Source organism: Gallinula chloropus, assembly GCF_964237585.1.
Source record: "Gallinula chloropus genome assembly, chromosome: 1".
NCBI classification, from domain to species: domain Eukaryota; kingdom Metazoa; phylum Chordata; class Aves; order Gruiformes; family Rallidae; genus Gallinula; species Gallinula chloropus.
The window spans coordinates 192,579,171-192,594,128 of record NC_140085.1 but is presented as its reverse complement, the minus strand read 5'-3'; the positions used below and the strand labels follow the sequence as shown (position 1 = coordinate 192,594,128).

Below are 14,958 nucleotides of genomic sequence, written 5' to 3'. Positions count from 1 at the left end.
TTGTAGCCTTTCTTTGGACTCTCTCCAGGAGATCCCAGTCCTTTTTATACCAGGGAGCCCAGAACTGGACACAATACTCCAGGTGGGGCCTGACCAGGGCAGAGTAGAGGGGGAGGATCACCTCCTTTGATCTGCTGGCCACACTCCTCCTGATACACCCCAGGATCCCATTGGCCTTCTTAGCCACCAGGGCACACTGCTGGCTCATGGCCAGGATAGTAGTGTCTTTGCATGTGACAATTAGTTTTTGTCCTGGGCAGGTAATATATCATACTCGTTGTAATTTAGAAGCCAAAAGATCTGCCTCTTCTAATAAGCAGTGGTGTTCAACAGTGTTCTTTCCTATCAGTTAATGGCTGGTTTTGTGCCTTAGGTTCTTAATCCATTCCTAACAAAGGAAGCTTCTGAACATGCAAGCTCACATATGCAGAAGACAGCCACAAAACCCCTGCTGCTACTCGATACCAGCCCTTTCCTGCATGCTTGGAAGGGAAAGAGCATGTCTCACTTTGCCAAACCATTTGACATCCCATTTTGCAGATGTGGTGATTACCATAGAATCCTGGAGTCATGGAGTCATAGAATCATAGACTTACAGACTGGTTTGGGTTGGAAGGGACCTGAAAGCCCATCTAGCTCCAATCCCCTGCCATGGGCAGGGACACCCTCCACTACCCCAGGTTGCCAAAAACCCCATCCAACACTGCCAGGGATCCAGGGACAGCCACAGCTTCTCTGGGCACCATGTGCCAGGGCCTCCCCACCCTCAGAGTCAAGAATTTCTTCCAAATATCCAATCTAAATATCCACTCCTTCAGTTGAACGCAATTCCCCATGTCCTATCCCTCCAGGCTCTTGTAACCAGTCCCTCTACAGCTTTCCTGGAGAGACCATACCAAACTTGTTTCTTTCATAATCCACCTGGAAAAGCTAGAGATTGTTTGTTGAGTTTTTTAAGCAGAAAATTGCTTTTGGCTTTGATCCTGCAACTCCTTGTGGGATAAATACCAGAGAACATAAGATTTGCTGATCCTTCAGGCCACCTGCAGCTTCAGCAGGTAGATTAAACACGACAATTCTGAGGCCTCCACACTGACCCCTGTAGCTCCAGATTTTCCAAACTTCTGTTTGGTTTGAGTGGCTGTGTTGGTTTTGCATACTATTTATCATGAAGGTTGCATTTTCAGAGTGTGATGGGTTATGAGCAGAGTTTGCAAGTAATTTTGGTTCTTCTTAAGTTTGGCATCCAAGTGACTATGGAAGGCTGTTATGATATTGACTATCTTGTGAAATTCCTTCTCAGTAAGCTCAACATTCAGGTCCCTTACCACTATCTAAGGTAGTGAGAGGGTTTAAAGTCAGTTAATACCAGTTGTTTTACAGCCGGTATTAAGCAAGTGTCATACTTTTTAGGCTAAGGTCCCACTCCAAGAATAGCACAGATAGCTTCAGAGTCTAGTCTCTTCCATGAAGCAATACTTGCATGAAAACAGGCTGAAAATACATTACAGATACAGATCTTTAATGAAAACTGTGGTTATTTCATAAGGTTGTGCTGTCACTTCACAGCCCTTTGGGACTGGAACAGATGTTTTGTGAACAGAAAATAAAAAGACAGTCTCTGGTCCCAAAGAGTTTGCAGTCGAAGGTAGTGTTTGGAAGAGCTTGCTAATGGAATTGGTGGATTTGCAATCTTTCTGAAAACAGTATTCTAACCTCTGCTGCAAGGAATGAGCTAGATGCAGTAATCCCAAAGTAAAACTGGCTGGCTGGCTGGCGATACACAGAGTACAGATTATCTGATCAAAGTGGACTTAGTCCCCTAAAAAAATACCGTTAGCTGAATAGATTGGATCTTCTTTATCCTAAATGGCAGAAAAGCAACAATTTCTGCTGATTCTATTCATTTTCCTTCATGTCTGCCCCTCTCTGAAGGGAATGAGGCAGGGCTCAGGAGATGACCTCCAGAGGTGCCATCCAGTCTTACTTATTCTATGATTACATGAGTCTTAGTGAAAGATGCAGCCTGATGTGGCAGTGTCTTGCCAATGGCTCCTTTTTCACAACGACAGTGATTTGATTCACCCCACGGCAACTCTGAGATTGCAAAAGGTTTCATACAAAGGAGGTGTGACAAAAGAGCTTTATTTTTGGCAGGGCTGCTAACCTAAGTGTAAAGGATACTTGTGTCTATACAGGATGAATAAAATGTCTCAAAGATGTAAAAACTCTCGTTATGTGGAAGTAACAATGAACACAAGGGATGGATTAATATCTGGCTCTGTGACAGATCTCCACATTAATTTGCTAATTGAAAGGCATCCATGATTGAAGCTGTTTCTGAAGAGATCCCTTGGAACTGTTTTTTTACATCCCACTCCATTCAGCATTTTCACCATTGTCTTGGAATATAGTTTAAATCTCTCCTAGTAAAATCTTGAGGTCACTTAAAGCTTGCTATGGTGGTAAATAGTGTACCCAGACCATTTTGATACAGAGTGATCTGACTCACACCGCTACAAGGTCACAATCAAACGAAATGTGTCTTAATGCATCAAAATGCAAGATAATACCCCTGGGAACAGAGAAAGCCTGTTATACTTACGGGTTGGGAGACTCTTGAAAAGCAGTGACTCAGAGCAGGATTTAGAGGTCACTGGAGATAATTGTCTCAACATGAGTTCTCCGTGCAAGGCTATTGCTGCAAAGCTACTGCAAACCTTGGAAGTATAAAAACCCAAAAGATGGGAAGTGGTCTCTCTTCTGTACCCAATATTGCTGCTATGTCCAGTCTTGGTGGCCACATGGAGCAAAAGATGTGAAATCACTGGGAAGAGATTACAGGATGCCATGCACCTAAAAAAAACCAAAACCAACCCACTCCAGATACCAACAATATACAGCGAATGGAAAATAAAGCTTATGATGGGAAGTTCAGTCTTCCTCAGCTGTTCAGAGGAAAGGTTTGGGATGAATTGTTGCCCTGTGCAGAGATACTTGGAAAAGACATCTGAGCATGCAGGGCAGAATGAAATGTTGGTAACCTTGGAGAAAAAGGCAAAGCAAGCTTCAGTGGCAGGATATTGTAGTTAGGCAAGTTCAACTTTGAAATAAGATGCAGTTACCTAGCAGTAATTAAGCATTTGAATAGCTTACCGGAGGAAGTGGTAGACTTACTGTAATCAGCTGTCTTTGATATATGAGATATCTTTCTAAAAGACAGGCTTTAATCCAGTTCTGAGGGGAATAAAATGAACAGCCTGTATATATAAGAGGTCAGACAAGCTGATCATATCAGCCTCTTTGACCTTAAAGTATGAACTACTGTAATCCCTCTACACAGGACTTTCAACCTTGCATGGAGATAATTCAGCTACACATTTGTTCTCTGGTCTGAACTGCTGTGGTCATATTACGGATCTATGTAGAATAAAGGAGCTGCTACTTTGCAAAACCAAGAGCTGTATAACCATGGCCATAGCTGAGAACTCACCATCTCTACTCTGGGAGTATCCAGAGTTAGGGATCCACGCATGGATCTGGCTTTGTTGCTGCAAAACTTGGGGTGTAGAAGCCATTGGTCTCAAGTTCACCTCCTTCTGTGACCTCTTTCTGAAAATGTTGCAGTGAGTCCTAAGGGAAATTTACCTTTATGCCTTTTAAATTTCAGAAGTTTCTTTTGTATTATGACTTGATATTAGTTTGTGAGATGATATCTTGCTGTATTTTCTTTGCTGCTGGTGCTGGCTTCCCACATTTGTTTTATTTTGCTCTGATTTTCTTTTTCATTAATCCATGCACTCCCTAAACTCTTTGTGGGTAAGAACTTTCTTGCAAACATCACTTTATCCTCACTACTCTTATGGAGCCAGTAAGAGATCTCAGGGCATGAGAAGTCATAGCTGTGTCCAATTTCATTATATCTCCTTATGGTTCACTGTAGGACACCACTGTATCACTTGTGGACCATAAAAAACCCACAAGAAAGCAATATTCAGGTGGAGACATCAGTATTTATGATATGGTTTGTAGCTTAACTCTTGTTGATTTACATGTCTTGGACAAAAATAGCCTTACATTTTCTAAGCTATAGAAATGCTTTGCCCTGAGACTGCTGTTGACATTGGAGGGAATTGAGTAGCTAAACCCCATTTCAGCTCTTGACCTTAATGGTTTTAAGATGTCAGTGACAAACCTCTCTGGTGTAATTACCCCCAACTTATTCCACACAGACCTGAAACACATTAGTTGAAAGGCTTATCCTCAGCATTCCCACCTGTGCAAAGCATTGTCCTGAGCATCTGTTCTTCAAACATTTATCTGCTGTTTCCTGCAAAGGCAACATTTCCTTGCTGTCTCATAGCTTCAAGTCCCAAAACACATCTCTGATGCCTGGAATAAAGACAGGGTAATGAAGAGGTATGGTACAGCCGGTCTGCCGTCCTCTCAGCAGAGTCTCTTTAGTCTTAGAAGACATTATTAATGTGTGGGAGAAAATGACAACATTTTATCTTGCTTGGAAAACTGCAGTTGATATAGTAACAGGGCTGGTTTCTCAGGTGTTTTTCCATCTCATTTTTTCTATTAGGTGGCTATGGGTAAGCATATTACAGTCATGCAGGTCTTTATTCTGCAGGCAATCTCTCAGACTCTGAGATTTGACCTTCCAGAATCCTACTGGCCTAATTGTCTGCAGCAAGTCATTTTTTTATTGGGCAAATAAAATGTAATTAGTTCTTTTTCATTATCACAAAGTCATCACGAGAAAAGGCAGATGGATAGATTTTGTGCCCGAGCTGGTAAATTTTTTTGTGGCAATTTTGCGAGGAGTTATAAAGATGCAGAGATAGCAGAACAGGCAGAGGTACAGATAATGGATGGGATTTTCAAAGAACACTTTTGCTAATCTAACGCTGCTCCCATTATCATTAGTGGCAGGCGCAGACCACTTGTGAAAGCGGCTCGCGGTAGGGGTGTGCATGTCTACATGGAGCAGATAGTCATTGCACTTTGACCCACCCATATACTGGAAGCTCTGGGAACACCAAACAGGCTTCTCATTCATGTGTATGGGTAACCACATGAAATGATGTTGCCAGTGATGTTTTAATGGCCCTAAAATCTTCCAAGGATGACACGGGTGTATCTCAACAGAATCCCAGCCCACGACATGTAAGCCATTGTAAGTACTACAGCAGTAATAACAGACGAGATCCTCATCCTATTTATGTTACAGCAAATTCAAAGTAATGCCAATGACATTAGTGAAAGGGCTTCTAATTCATACCAGTATAACTGGGATGTAGCTGAAGCTCCCAGTTTGTAATAACGACAAAGTCCTGCTAGAATTTACTGTTTATTTGAAATAAAAACCACACTATCCTGACAGCCCCAAATCTCATCCCACTTCAGGAGAGACCAACCTCTCGGGACAGTTTTGCTCTCCAAGCACATTCATTTCTTGCTTCTACTTTGAAATCGTCAGGAGGATGCTAGCTGTAAAGCTGGTTGCTCTCATATGTAGAGCTCCCAGTAACTACACTGAGACCAACTGCAGGTTTCACATAGGTCTTTGAACACATGGTAACAATTTTCATTCACTATCAAACTGTCTTGCTTGAACTGATGAGTTGGAAGTGAAGGGCTCCATATCCCATTACCCCTGAACAAAAAGCATCCAGTTCCCTTATCTGATTTAAAGATCCATCTCTACTACATGCTAACAACTTATGTTTCTAAATGCAATGCTTCATCAAACCTCTTCTGAGCTTTTTATTTTTTTTTTTTGTATTTCCTTCCTGTCACTGCCTTTTACAAGCTGTTTGCAATGAGCGGTGGCATCTCCAAAGGAACTGGGGAAATGCTGCTGTGGCAGTGGGAGGGGAGGTAGTACTGCTTGTGTGTTTGATTACTTGACAGATACGCAGACCCTCATTTTACTAGAGTACACTTGGCAAGCTTTTCTCATGTATGTACACTGCAATTACTGTTGAAATTATTAATTTAGTGGTCCTGAAAGCACACATTTACATCTGAGGAGTTTAAGATCATCTCTTACCCTGTGTCTGAATGAAGTAAATTAGACAAAGTCCGAAAGAGACCAAACCTTCTCATCTACCTAGCCAGAATCTTTAGTGGGTTGCATGTATAGATCTGTCTGTAGCTGTGGTAGATACCATGGCAGATACCATAGCTTTCTTCACTATTTATTCCTTCTGAAAGTGACCCTGATAGCTTTGGTGTGATGCAACATGCCTGTGATTTGCACAGGGGACAGGACCAATGATTTTTGTATATTCTAAAAAACCCAGCTCTCAGGCTCTGGAGTTACCTGAATGACTGAGGTGTAAAATGGCATGTCGTCCCAGAATTAACCTCTCAAATCTTCTTTACCCTTCTGCAGATGGCCTGGTGGATTGCATGGACCCAGACTGCTGCCTGCAGCCACTGTGCCACGTCAATGCGCTGTGCCTGGGCTCCCCAGACCCCCTGGATATCATCCAGGAGACACAAGCCCCCATCTCCCAACAGAGCTTGCATTCGTTCTATGATCGGATCAAGTTCCTGATTGGCAAGGACAGTACTCACATCATCCCAGGAGATAATCCCTTTGAAGGAGGGTAAGTGAATTTTTGATGTAGTAAGACATAAAGTGTGAGCCACTTGGCAAGATGTGGATTGGCAGCAAGATGCAGAACACAGAAACTGTCTAAGGGAAGTAGGTACATGAAGAATTTTGTGGCTGATTGTCTCCTGCTGACAGGAGACAATGTCCTCATCTGCAATGTCCTGCCAGTCAGTAAGACAAGATGCTTCTCTCCCAGTGGACATAGGCAGCTGTATCTTTCCTGCTTTCTCTTATTTCAAGGAGCGAAAGTCATTTGTTCATCGAGGCTCTTCCAGTTCAAGGGACCATCATTTTCCAGAAATATCTACCAAACACCAATGGCAGAACTTCTTCCACTGTCAGCCAAAGGAGAGGGAAACTAGAGTGATATTTACAATCTATAGTAAGACTATTGCAAACCTCAAAAGAACTGAAGAAAATTTTGCAGTCTAAGGAGAGGATTAGAGGGATTTCCAATGTAAACGATCAACTTGATTATAGATTGGTTTTAGCACTGAGACAGTTTTTATCACTGCAATCATCAGCAAGAATCAGGATCTGGAAAAGAAACCTTACACAGTTCACTTCTGTGACTGCATCTCAGCGTTTGTTTAAGTACATGCCTGGCTGTCAGGGGAGGTCATGCCTTTAAAATCTCTTGCTTGCAGCAGGAGATGACAGAATATACCCTTAGATCATTCAGTGTCTGCATTGAACATTGCCTTTCAGAAGTGGTGACCCTGAGACAGGAGGTGGTTGTCAACACAGGTTTGGGCTCCATTGAATTCCACCTGGTCATTAACTGCTTAATTTCAGTTTTCCCACACACAGAGTGAACAGGTTGACCCTGAGAATATACAATCCTTGTGTTTGTGCGGGTATTTATTTCAGCAGCTGCCTCTCAGCAGGCCTCTCGGGCCCTTCTGGGTCTGACCTCCTAACACATTTCCATGCAGGGGTATTGCCAGCATCCCTTGGGTACCACCTGTCAGGCACCACCATCTCCAGTGGTCTACAGGCTGACCACAAGCAAGAACCACTTAGAAGCACACCAATAATGTCAGGGAGTTGGCCTGATCTGATAGTTTCCCTGGTTTGTCTTTCTGCCAAGCACTTCAGAGTCCAAGAAAGCTGATGACAGTGATTCAGATTAAGGCCAAACTCTCATTATGTCATGAACTGTTGTACTTCATCAGCATTCTGAAGGTTGCAGGTTCTGGGTACTGAACGGTCCCGGCTCTGCGCTAAACGTTAGCACAGTGAATTCTCTGTTGTCAGTTGTTGTGATTTGTTACTGTAAAATCAGGCCTCAGAATAGAAAATAGGTTATACTCACTATTTCATTTTTCTGATATATTTAAGGTTGCCATTCCCAAGCTGAGCTCAGTCAGAAGCCTGAGCCATAGAGGATTGTGTATCTGTTCTGATAGGGAGAGAGTTTTGGTAGACATGTGCCCATGTTTAATGAACATTTCCATACAGCTAAAGGACTTTAGAAATCTTCACATTTGATTAAAAAAATTTGCAAATTCTCTTTAAAGTCTGCTTGCCTTCAGCAGTACATGGGGTGTGAGGGTGGGGAATAATGGGAATTTCTCATTTATAGAGTGAATTTTCTTCTGGGAGTGCCAGCAGAAGACCAGCAGAAAGACTGTGCCACATAAACTCTGCAGGATCTATACATTGCACAGATCTGATGGTAGATATCTCTGTAGGAAGGAATTGCTTGCCATCTCTATACATCCTGCCACACAAAGATTCTGTGTTCAAAAGTAGCACCTGTTAACAGAAATGTTTATCTGGCATATGGATTGCTAGAGGGGGGGAATGTAAAGATTTAGATCAATAGGATTGCTTTTCATTAGCTGCAGTGGAACTAATAAATGGGGCTCCTTGTTCCATTTGAGTTAACACAAAGAATTACAGAGAGATAGTGATGATTTATGAGGTTTCCATTCTTAAAATGTCATCACAGGGTGTGTATCACTAAAAATGGTCTAGAGATATGTCACCTCAAGCTGTGATTGTATTGCATCTCTCAAGGTAAATATCCTGACTAATCACAAGAGTAGTTGCAAATAACAGGGAGGGACTTCAACAGAAGGTATATCTTCCATTAAGACAGCACCATAGCACAGTCTGTGCTGATTACTCTTTGTGGATGTTAAAAGACATTGTATGTTTCTGCTAGTTCTTAAAGATCCTGTATCTCTGGATAAATTCAACCATTGCAAGAGTTTTCTGCTTACGTGGCTTCTCTTTGTAGGTTCAGTTCTCTGTTTTCACCACCTGGAAAGCTGAACCTTTAAAAAGCTGTGTCTTGTCACCCTGGAAATGGCAGAACTTCAGTGGTTGTTTGGGCCTGTTCAGCCTGGGGAAGAGAAGGTTCTGGGGAGAACTTAGAACAGTCTTCTAGGGAAGTTACCTAAAGGGGCTCCGGGAAAGCTGGAGAGGTACTAGTGACAAGGGCAGGGAGGACAGGACAAGGGGAAATGGCCTTCACCTGCAGGAGGGGAGATTTAGATGAGATATAAGGAAAACATTCTTGACTGTGAGGGTGTTGAGGCCCTAGCACAGGGTGCCCAGAGAAGCTGTAGCTGCCCCTGGATCCCTGGCAGGGTTCAAGACCAGGTTGGATGGGGCTTTTGGCAACCTGGGTTAACGGACTGTAGCTGAGTGCAGAACTAGATGAGTTTTGAGGTCCTTTCCAACACAAACCAGTCTGGGATTCTGTGATTCTAACAGGAGGGAGGGGGGTAAGGGTGGGCAGGGCAAGAAAACCTTTTGTTCTGGTGGAGGGCTCCAGCATCCCACCTTAGGACAACCCTCTCCCCTCCCTTGCTCCTGCTGTGATTCATGAAGCCACCCACTTCTTGCTGTAGGCCAGGTCTGTATATTGCTGGCCATGGAAGTCCTACATCTTTCTGTCCCAGCATCATCACCCTCATGAAGTAGGCTTCGAATTGGACTCATGCCACTTGCTGTGAGCATTCCCATCGTGGGCAAAACAGAGTGATGTGGACCTCTGTGTCCTGTGTGCCTCCTGTCCTGCGGCAATGCCTGTGGCACAGGTACACTCATTATCCAGGTCAGGAACCACAGCCTGCTCCTCGGGGCTTTACCAGGTCATGTCTGACTGATTATCACCCGTGGGGGAACCACGGCACATTTGCATTCCTGTATGGCCTGTGCAGAAGTGGCAGCAGCAAGGAGATGACTGAATATCTATGCAATGTATTTCCTGAGCTTCAGAAAGGCAGCTTAGCTACCCTTTAGAGAGAACAGCGGTGCAGATCACCTAATGGATACAAATAAATGAATGCCTCGTGACAGCCTTTGAGTGAATTTATTATTGAATTACACTCCAGCTTTTTAAGAACAAGCTGGGCTGACAAGCTCTCTCACCGCTGCAGAAGAAAAAGAAAGACAATGATAAATTACCCTGATGGATAAAGGTAAAGACCTTGTCTCTACCAAAATACCAGCAATTATATATTATTCATGTTTGGGAAGAAAAAATAATCATTGCCCATATTGAAATGAGTGTTTATGATGATAAAGCAAGTAGCTAAATTAAATTCTGAATGCACGGGATGTCTTTTCACATCATTTTGATGAACAGATAACAAGTACTCTTCTGCTACTTGATCGTTCTTGTATTGATTTTGAAACCACTTACTCTTGCTGTTTGCTTTGTATTTTTAAGCCATTCTTAGTTGTCCATCACCATAAGGAGCGGCACAAGATGCAGTGGTGTCAAGCTGTTGACTTTCAAGTAGGACACCTGATATATTTGTTCACTGTTGAGGGACAGTGTCAGAGAATTGCAAGAACAGGCTAAAGTCCCAATCAACAGAGACTTTTATGTTAAGTGTATGCATTGGATTAAAGCACCTCAGAAAGCCATGTGCAGAATTAGCATTTTTAGGTAAAGAATATTTGAATAGGAATGAGGTGATTGTTAAGTAGGTGTGGTTTGTACCCCTTCCTTTTGGGTCAGTTTATATATATATTTCGATGCGCTTGATCTCAGCAGTATTAACCCATCTCACTTATAAGGGCAGCTAGAAATAACTAGCTGAGTTATAAAGACACATCAAAGAGTGGGATCTGGTATTGGCTGTGAGGGTAGTCCTTTATTGCCCTCAGGTCAGTATTCTAGGTACAAAATCCAGTAAGTTTTCATCGTTCAATATTCTGATCAGAATCAATTTATCACTTTTTTTCCCACAACTCAGTGGCAAGGTACCTGTAAACATGTCACCCCACCTCCCTGTGTCCCCTCTGCGTGCCAGGCTGTACAGAGTACCTTACTGAACCTGCTGAGGAGGGCTACACAAGCACTGTTAGGTGCTAAGGTAGACAGCCATGCCACAAATCCATGTGTGCTGTTTTACTATAAATAGATAAATGGATGGTTTTATTGCCACAGTGAAACTGCATTGATCCCAAGCCCTCTCAGAGTATTGATCATGACCAAAGAAGAAATGAGAAGACAGGGGAGGATCAAAATGGCTTTTGGAAAGTTTCAGTAGTCCCTCTGGTTCAGTTTGGAGTGATTTTGAAGAAATTACAGCGATATCATAGTATCGGTGAAGGAAGACACCTGAAGCACCTGTTCTTCTCCTTTCACACATTTGTTCCTGTATCTGTAGGGACACAAGTTCACCCCAGCAGATGTTCCTGGGCTTCTTTCACAAGGAAACCAAAGTAGTCTGTGTTTTCTTTATTTTTTTCCTCAAGAAAATTGAGGGTTTGATGTGACAGAGTAAGCAGCACTATTTTTCCTAGCCAAAGTTAGAAGTCAAAAGAACCCAAACTCACCAGGTATGGCTTTCTGCTGATGATTTCTCCCGAGTTGGCTGGTCCAGCCCATGACTTTGGCCCAGCTCCAGCAGGATGCAACTCCATTGGGCTGGCAGTGAATTATCATGGGGTTGGATGCACCCTCTGAACTGCAGGCACCCCAGAAGTGTGCAGGAGCTCATGGAGCACAGCAGCTCCACAGGTTAGGACATCCTTGATTGATAAACACTGCATCTGTTTAAGACCATGTCATAGATATTAGACACCATCCAGGCTTCCTGAGAGTGAGCACATGGCACAGCACGGTACCTATGAGAAAATATATTTCCATATATTAAACTGAGCTGATACAGCTCCTCTTCAAACCATCTCCTTCCCATTGTTACTGTCTTCAGAAGGCATCGTTCTGCTATTGCTGCTTTCTGATGAAATGAATTGCTAGCTACAAACCATAACTTTTTAAATATAGGAGAATAACAAGGCATTTTCAAAGACTTTGTGTTTTTTTTATTTTGACAATTATTCCTTTTAAGTGTAGGAAAGGATACTTTTAAAACTTTTCAGTGTACATGGCACATATATATATGTGCATATATATATATATGTATGTCTTTTCAATGTGTTTTTCTTTTGATTTCAAATTATATAGTATGGCGTTATTTCACCTTAAAGTGATTTTGAGTTAAGCATGGAATTATTTCCATATAAGTAATGCAATATATGCAGCTACTCATGTCAACTTTATGGAATCTGTAGCCACAACACTCTATGAAAGCACAGTTCCCATCCACTGCTATGTTTCTTTCCAGAAAGTAGATGGAGATGTAATCGTAACATTATTACATTCCCCTTTCACAAGTGGTGGTAGAAGTTGGGTGTATAGTCAGTAGAGCAACTGGGGTGCAGTTTTTAACAGATATTAAAAAACTTGATTTATATTAGCGAGCTCCAACTCTTCAGTGGGATGTTCCCAGTGTGATTTGGACGTGTTTCCAGGATCAGGCAAAGTAGCTGACGTAAATGATGCACCATATTGGACCTGGAACCAGAAGATCTCAGGTCATACCTGTGTACCTGAAACCTCTTAGAGTGTGCAGAAAGGAAAACTCAAGCCTTCAAAACTACCAATTAGCAAAATAAAACCCCTAATGAGTTAAGTACCTCTCAGATTACATGGGTGCTGATGCGCACATTTGGTTTTAGGACTCTAGACTACAATATAGATGCTGATGTGTTCTCTTGGATCTGGCACATAGATATTTGATTAATATTTACTCAATATTCAAGGTATGTTCCTCTGAAAAAGGAGCATTCCACATGCCTATTTTTTTAATATTACTCATTGATGGACATATTTGGCAAGATAACTATGAGCTGAGACAGTATTTCCATTCCATATAACTGCATCATTAGAAATTGCATATTCTGTTCATTAAACAGATTTCATGGAATCACAGAATCACAGACTGGTTTGGGTTGGAAGGGACCTCAAAGCCCATCTAGTTCCAGCCCCCTACCATGGACAAGGACACCCTCCACTAGCCAAGGGTGCCCACAACCCCATCCAACCTGGCCTTGAACCCTGCCATGGATCCAGGGGCAGTCACAGCTTCTCAGGGCACCCTGTGTCAGGGCTTCACCACCCTCACAGTCAAGAATTTCTTTCTCGTATCTAATTTAAATATCCCCTCATTAATGTCTATAAACATGTAAAGGGTGAGTGTCAGGAGGATGGAGCCAGGCTCTTCTCAGTGATGTCCAGTGGGTGCAAGCTGGAGTATAGGAAGTTCCATGGGAATATAAGGAAAAACTTTTTCACTGAGAGGGTAGCAGAGCCCTGGGACAGGCTGCCCAGAGAGGTTGTGGAGTCTCCTTCTGTGGTGACATTCAAAACCCACCTGGACATGTTCTTATGTGACCTATTTGAGGTGATCTTGCTCTGGCAGGGTTTGGACTAGATGATCTTTTAAGGTCCCTTCCAAACTCTGACATTTTGTGATTCTATGTTCTTAAGCTTCTCATTCTCCAACACCTCCAAGTCCTTCTCTTCAGGGATGCTTTCAATACATTTTCCACCTAGCCTGTAGTTGTGCTTGGGGTTGCCCTGACTGATGTGCAGGACTTTACCATTGGCCTTGTTGAACTTCATGGCATAATGATTTTCATGTGAGACCCTGACACCTTCGTTCTGCAAAAAGCCAGAGCTTTCTGCCCCAGTCTTTTTGTCACCTCACCTTCACGGTGATTTTCTGACCGCAGACCAGACTGGAGAGCTTGAGAAACCCTTGTCCAGCTTAGTATAAAATCTCTGTCCTGCTACAAACTTCACAGGAAACTGGTGTGAGCTGACCCTGTTGGCTTTGCACTGATGGGGTGAAGTTCTGCTTTGCCAGATCAGGTTCAGGGCAGTTGCCTCAAGCTGTTGGATGCTACCAGCTGAGTCCAAGTACAGTTTTCAACCATTTCAGCGTATCAGGAAGAGTCTGTCCTTTGAGTGTGACATTTACTGCTAAATTGGTTAAAACTTCCAATATAAAAAAGCAGTTTTAAAATCACAATCATAAAATCTTATATATTTTATTGAATCTTTGGATCATTACAAAGCTATTGATGGCCCTGGTTCTAGTGGGAGATTTTAACTACCCAGATATTTGCTGGAAGGCCTGCACAGCCAGCTGCTCACAGTCCAGGAGGTTCCTCCAGTGCATCGACAATAACTTCCTAATGCAAATGGTGGATGAGCCTACTAGGAGAGGAACTCAGCTGGATCTTATACTCACTAACCAGGAGGGGCTGGTTGTAGCAGTGAAGATTGAGGTTAAACTTGGCTGCAGCAACCATGAGATGGTAGAGTTCAGGATCTTATGTGGTAGGAAGGGAATATCAAGTAGAACTGCAACCCTGGACTTCAGCAGTGTCAACTTTGGCCTCTTCAAGCAATTACTGGGGGAAATCTCATGAGACAGGGTACTGGAAGGAAAAGGGGCCCAAGATAGTTGGTCCATATTCAAGGACCACTTCTTTCAAGCTCAATATCAGAGCATCCCAATGGGAAAGAAATCAAGAAAGGGAGGCAGAAGACCTGTGTGTGTAAATAGGGCACTGCTGTGCAAACTCAAGTGGAAGAAGAGAGTCTACAGGTCATGGAAGGAGGAAATAGCCATTTGGGAAGAATATAAGACGGTTGTCAAAGCATGTAAGGCAGAAACTAGGAAAGCTAAGGCCTCTTTGGAATTAAACCTGGCAAGGGAGGTCAAGGACAACAGAAAGGGCTTCTTCAAATACATTGCAGGCAAAATTAGTGCTAGAGGCAATTTAGGCCCTCTGTTGAATGAGGTGGGTTCCCTGGTGACTGAGGATAGTAAGAAGGCAGAGTTACTGAATGCCTTCTTTGCTGGATACTGTCTGCAGGAGCCCCAGATGGCTGAGGCCGGGGAGTAACTCAGGATAAATGATGAGTCTGCCTCAGTTGATGAGGACCGGGTCTAGAATCATAGAATCATAGAATGATCTGGGTTGGAAGGGATCCTAAGGATCACAGAGTT

The 14,958-nt window shown here is 42.9% G+C and overlaps 1 protein-coding gene across 3 annotated transcripts in view; it reads left to right on the top strand.

The window, feature by feature from the left end:
- Positions 1–14,958, top strand: part of TENM4 (teneurin transmembrane protein 4) — a gene marked incomplete at its 3' end in the record, with an annotated part of 366,880 nt that overhangs the window by 260,630 nt on the left and 91,292 nt on the right. For all 3 annotated transcript variants that reach the window (XM_084264045.1, XM_084264044.1, XM_084264043.1), the window contains one exon: positions 6,404–6,620. In XM_084264045.1, the coding sequence (XP_084120171.1) occupies positions 6,404–6,620 (217 nt within the window). The remainder of the gene's footprint in view (positions 1–6,403; positions 6,621–14,958) is intronic.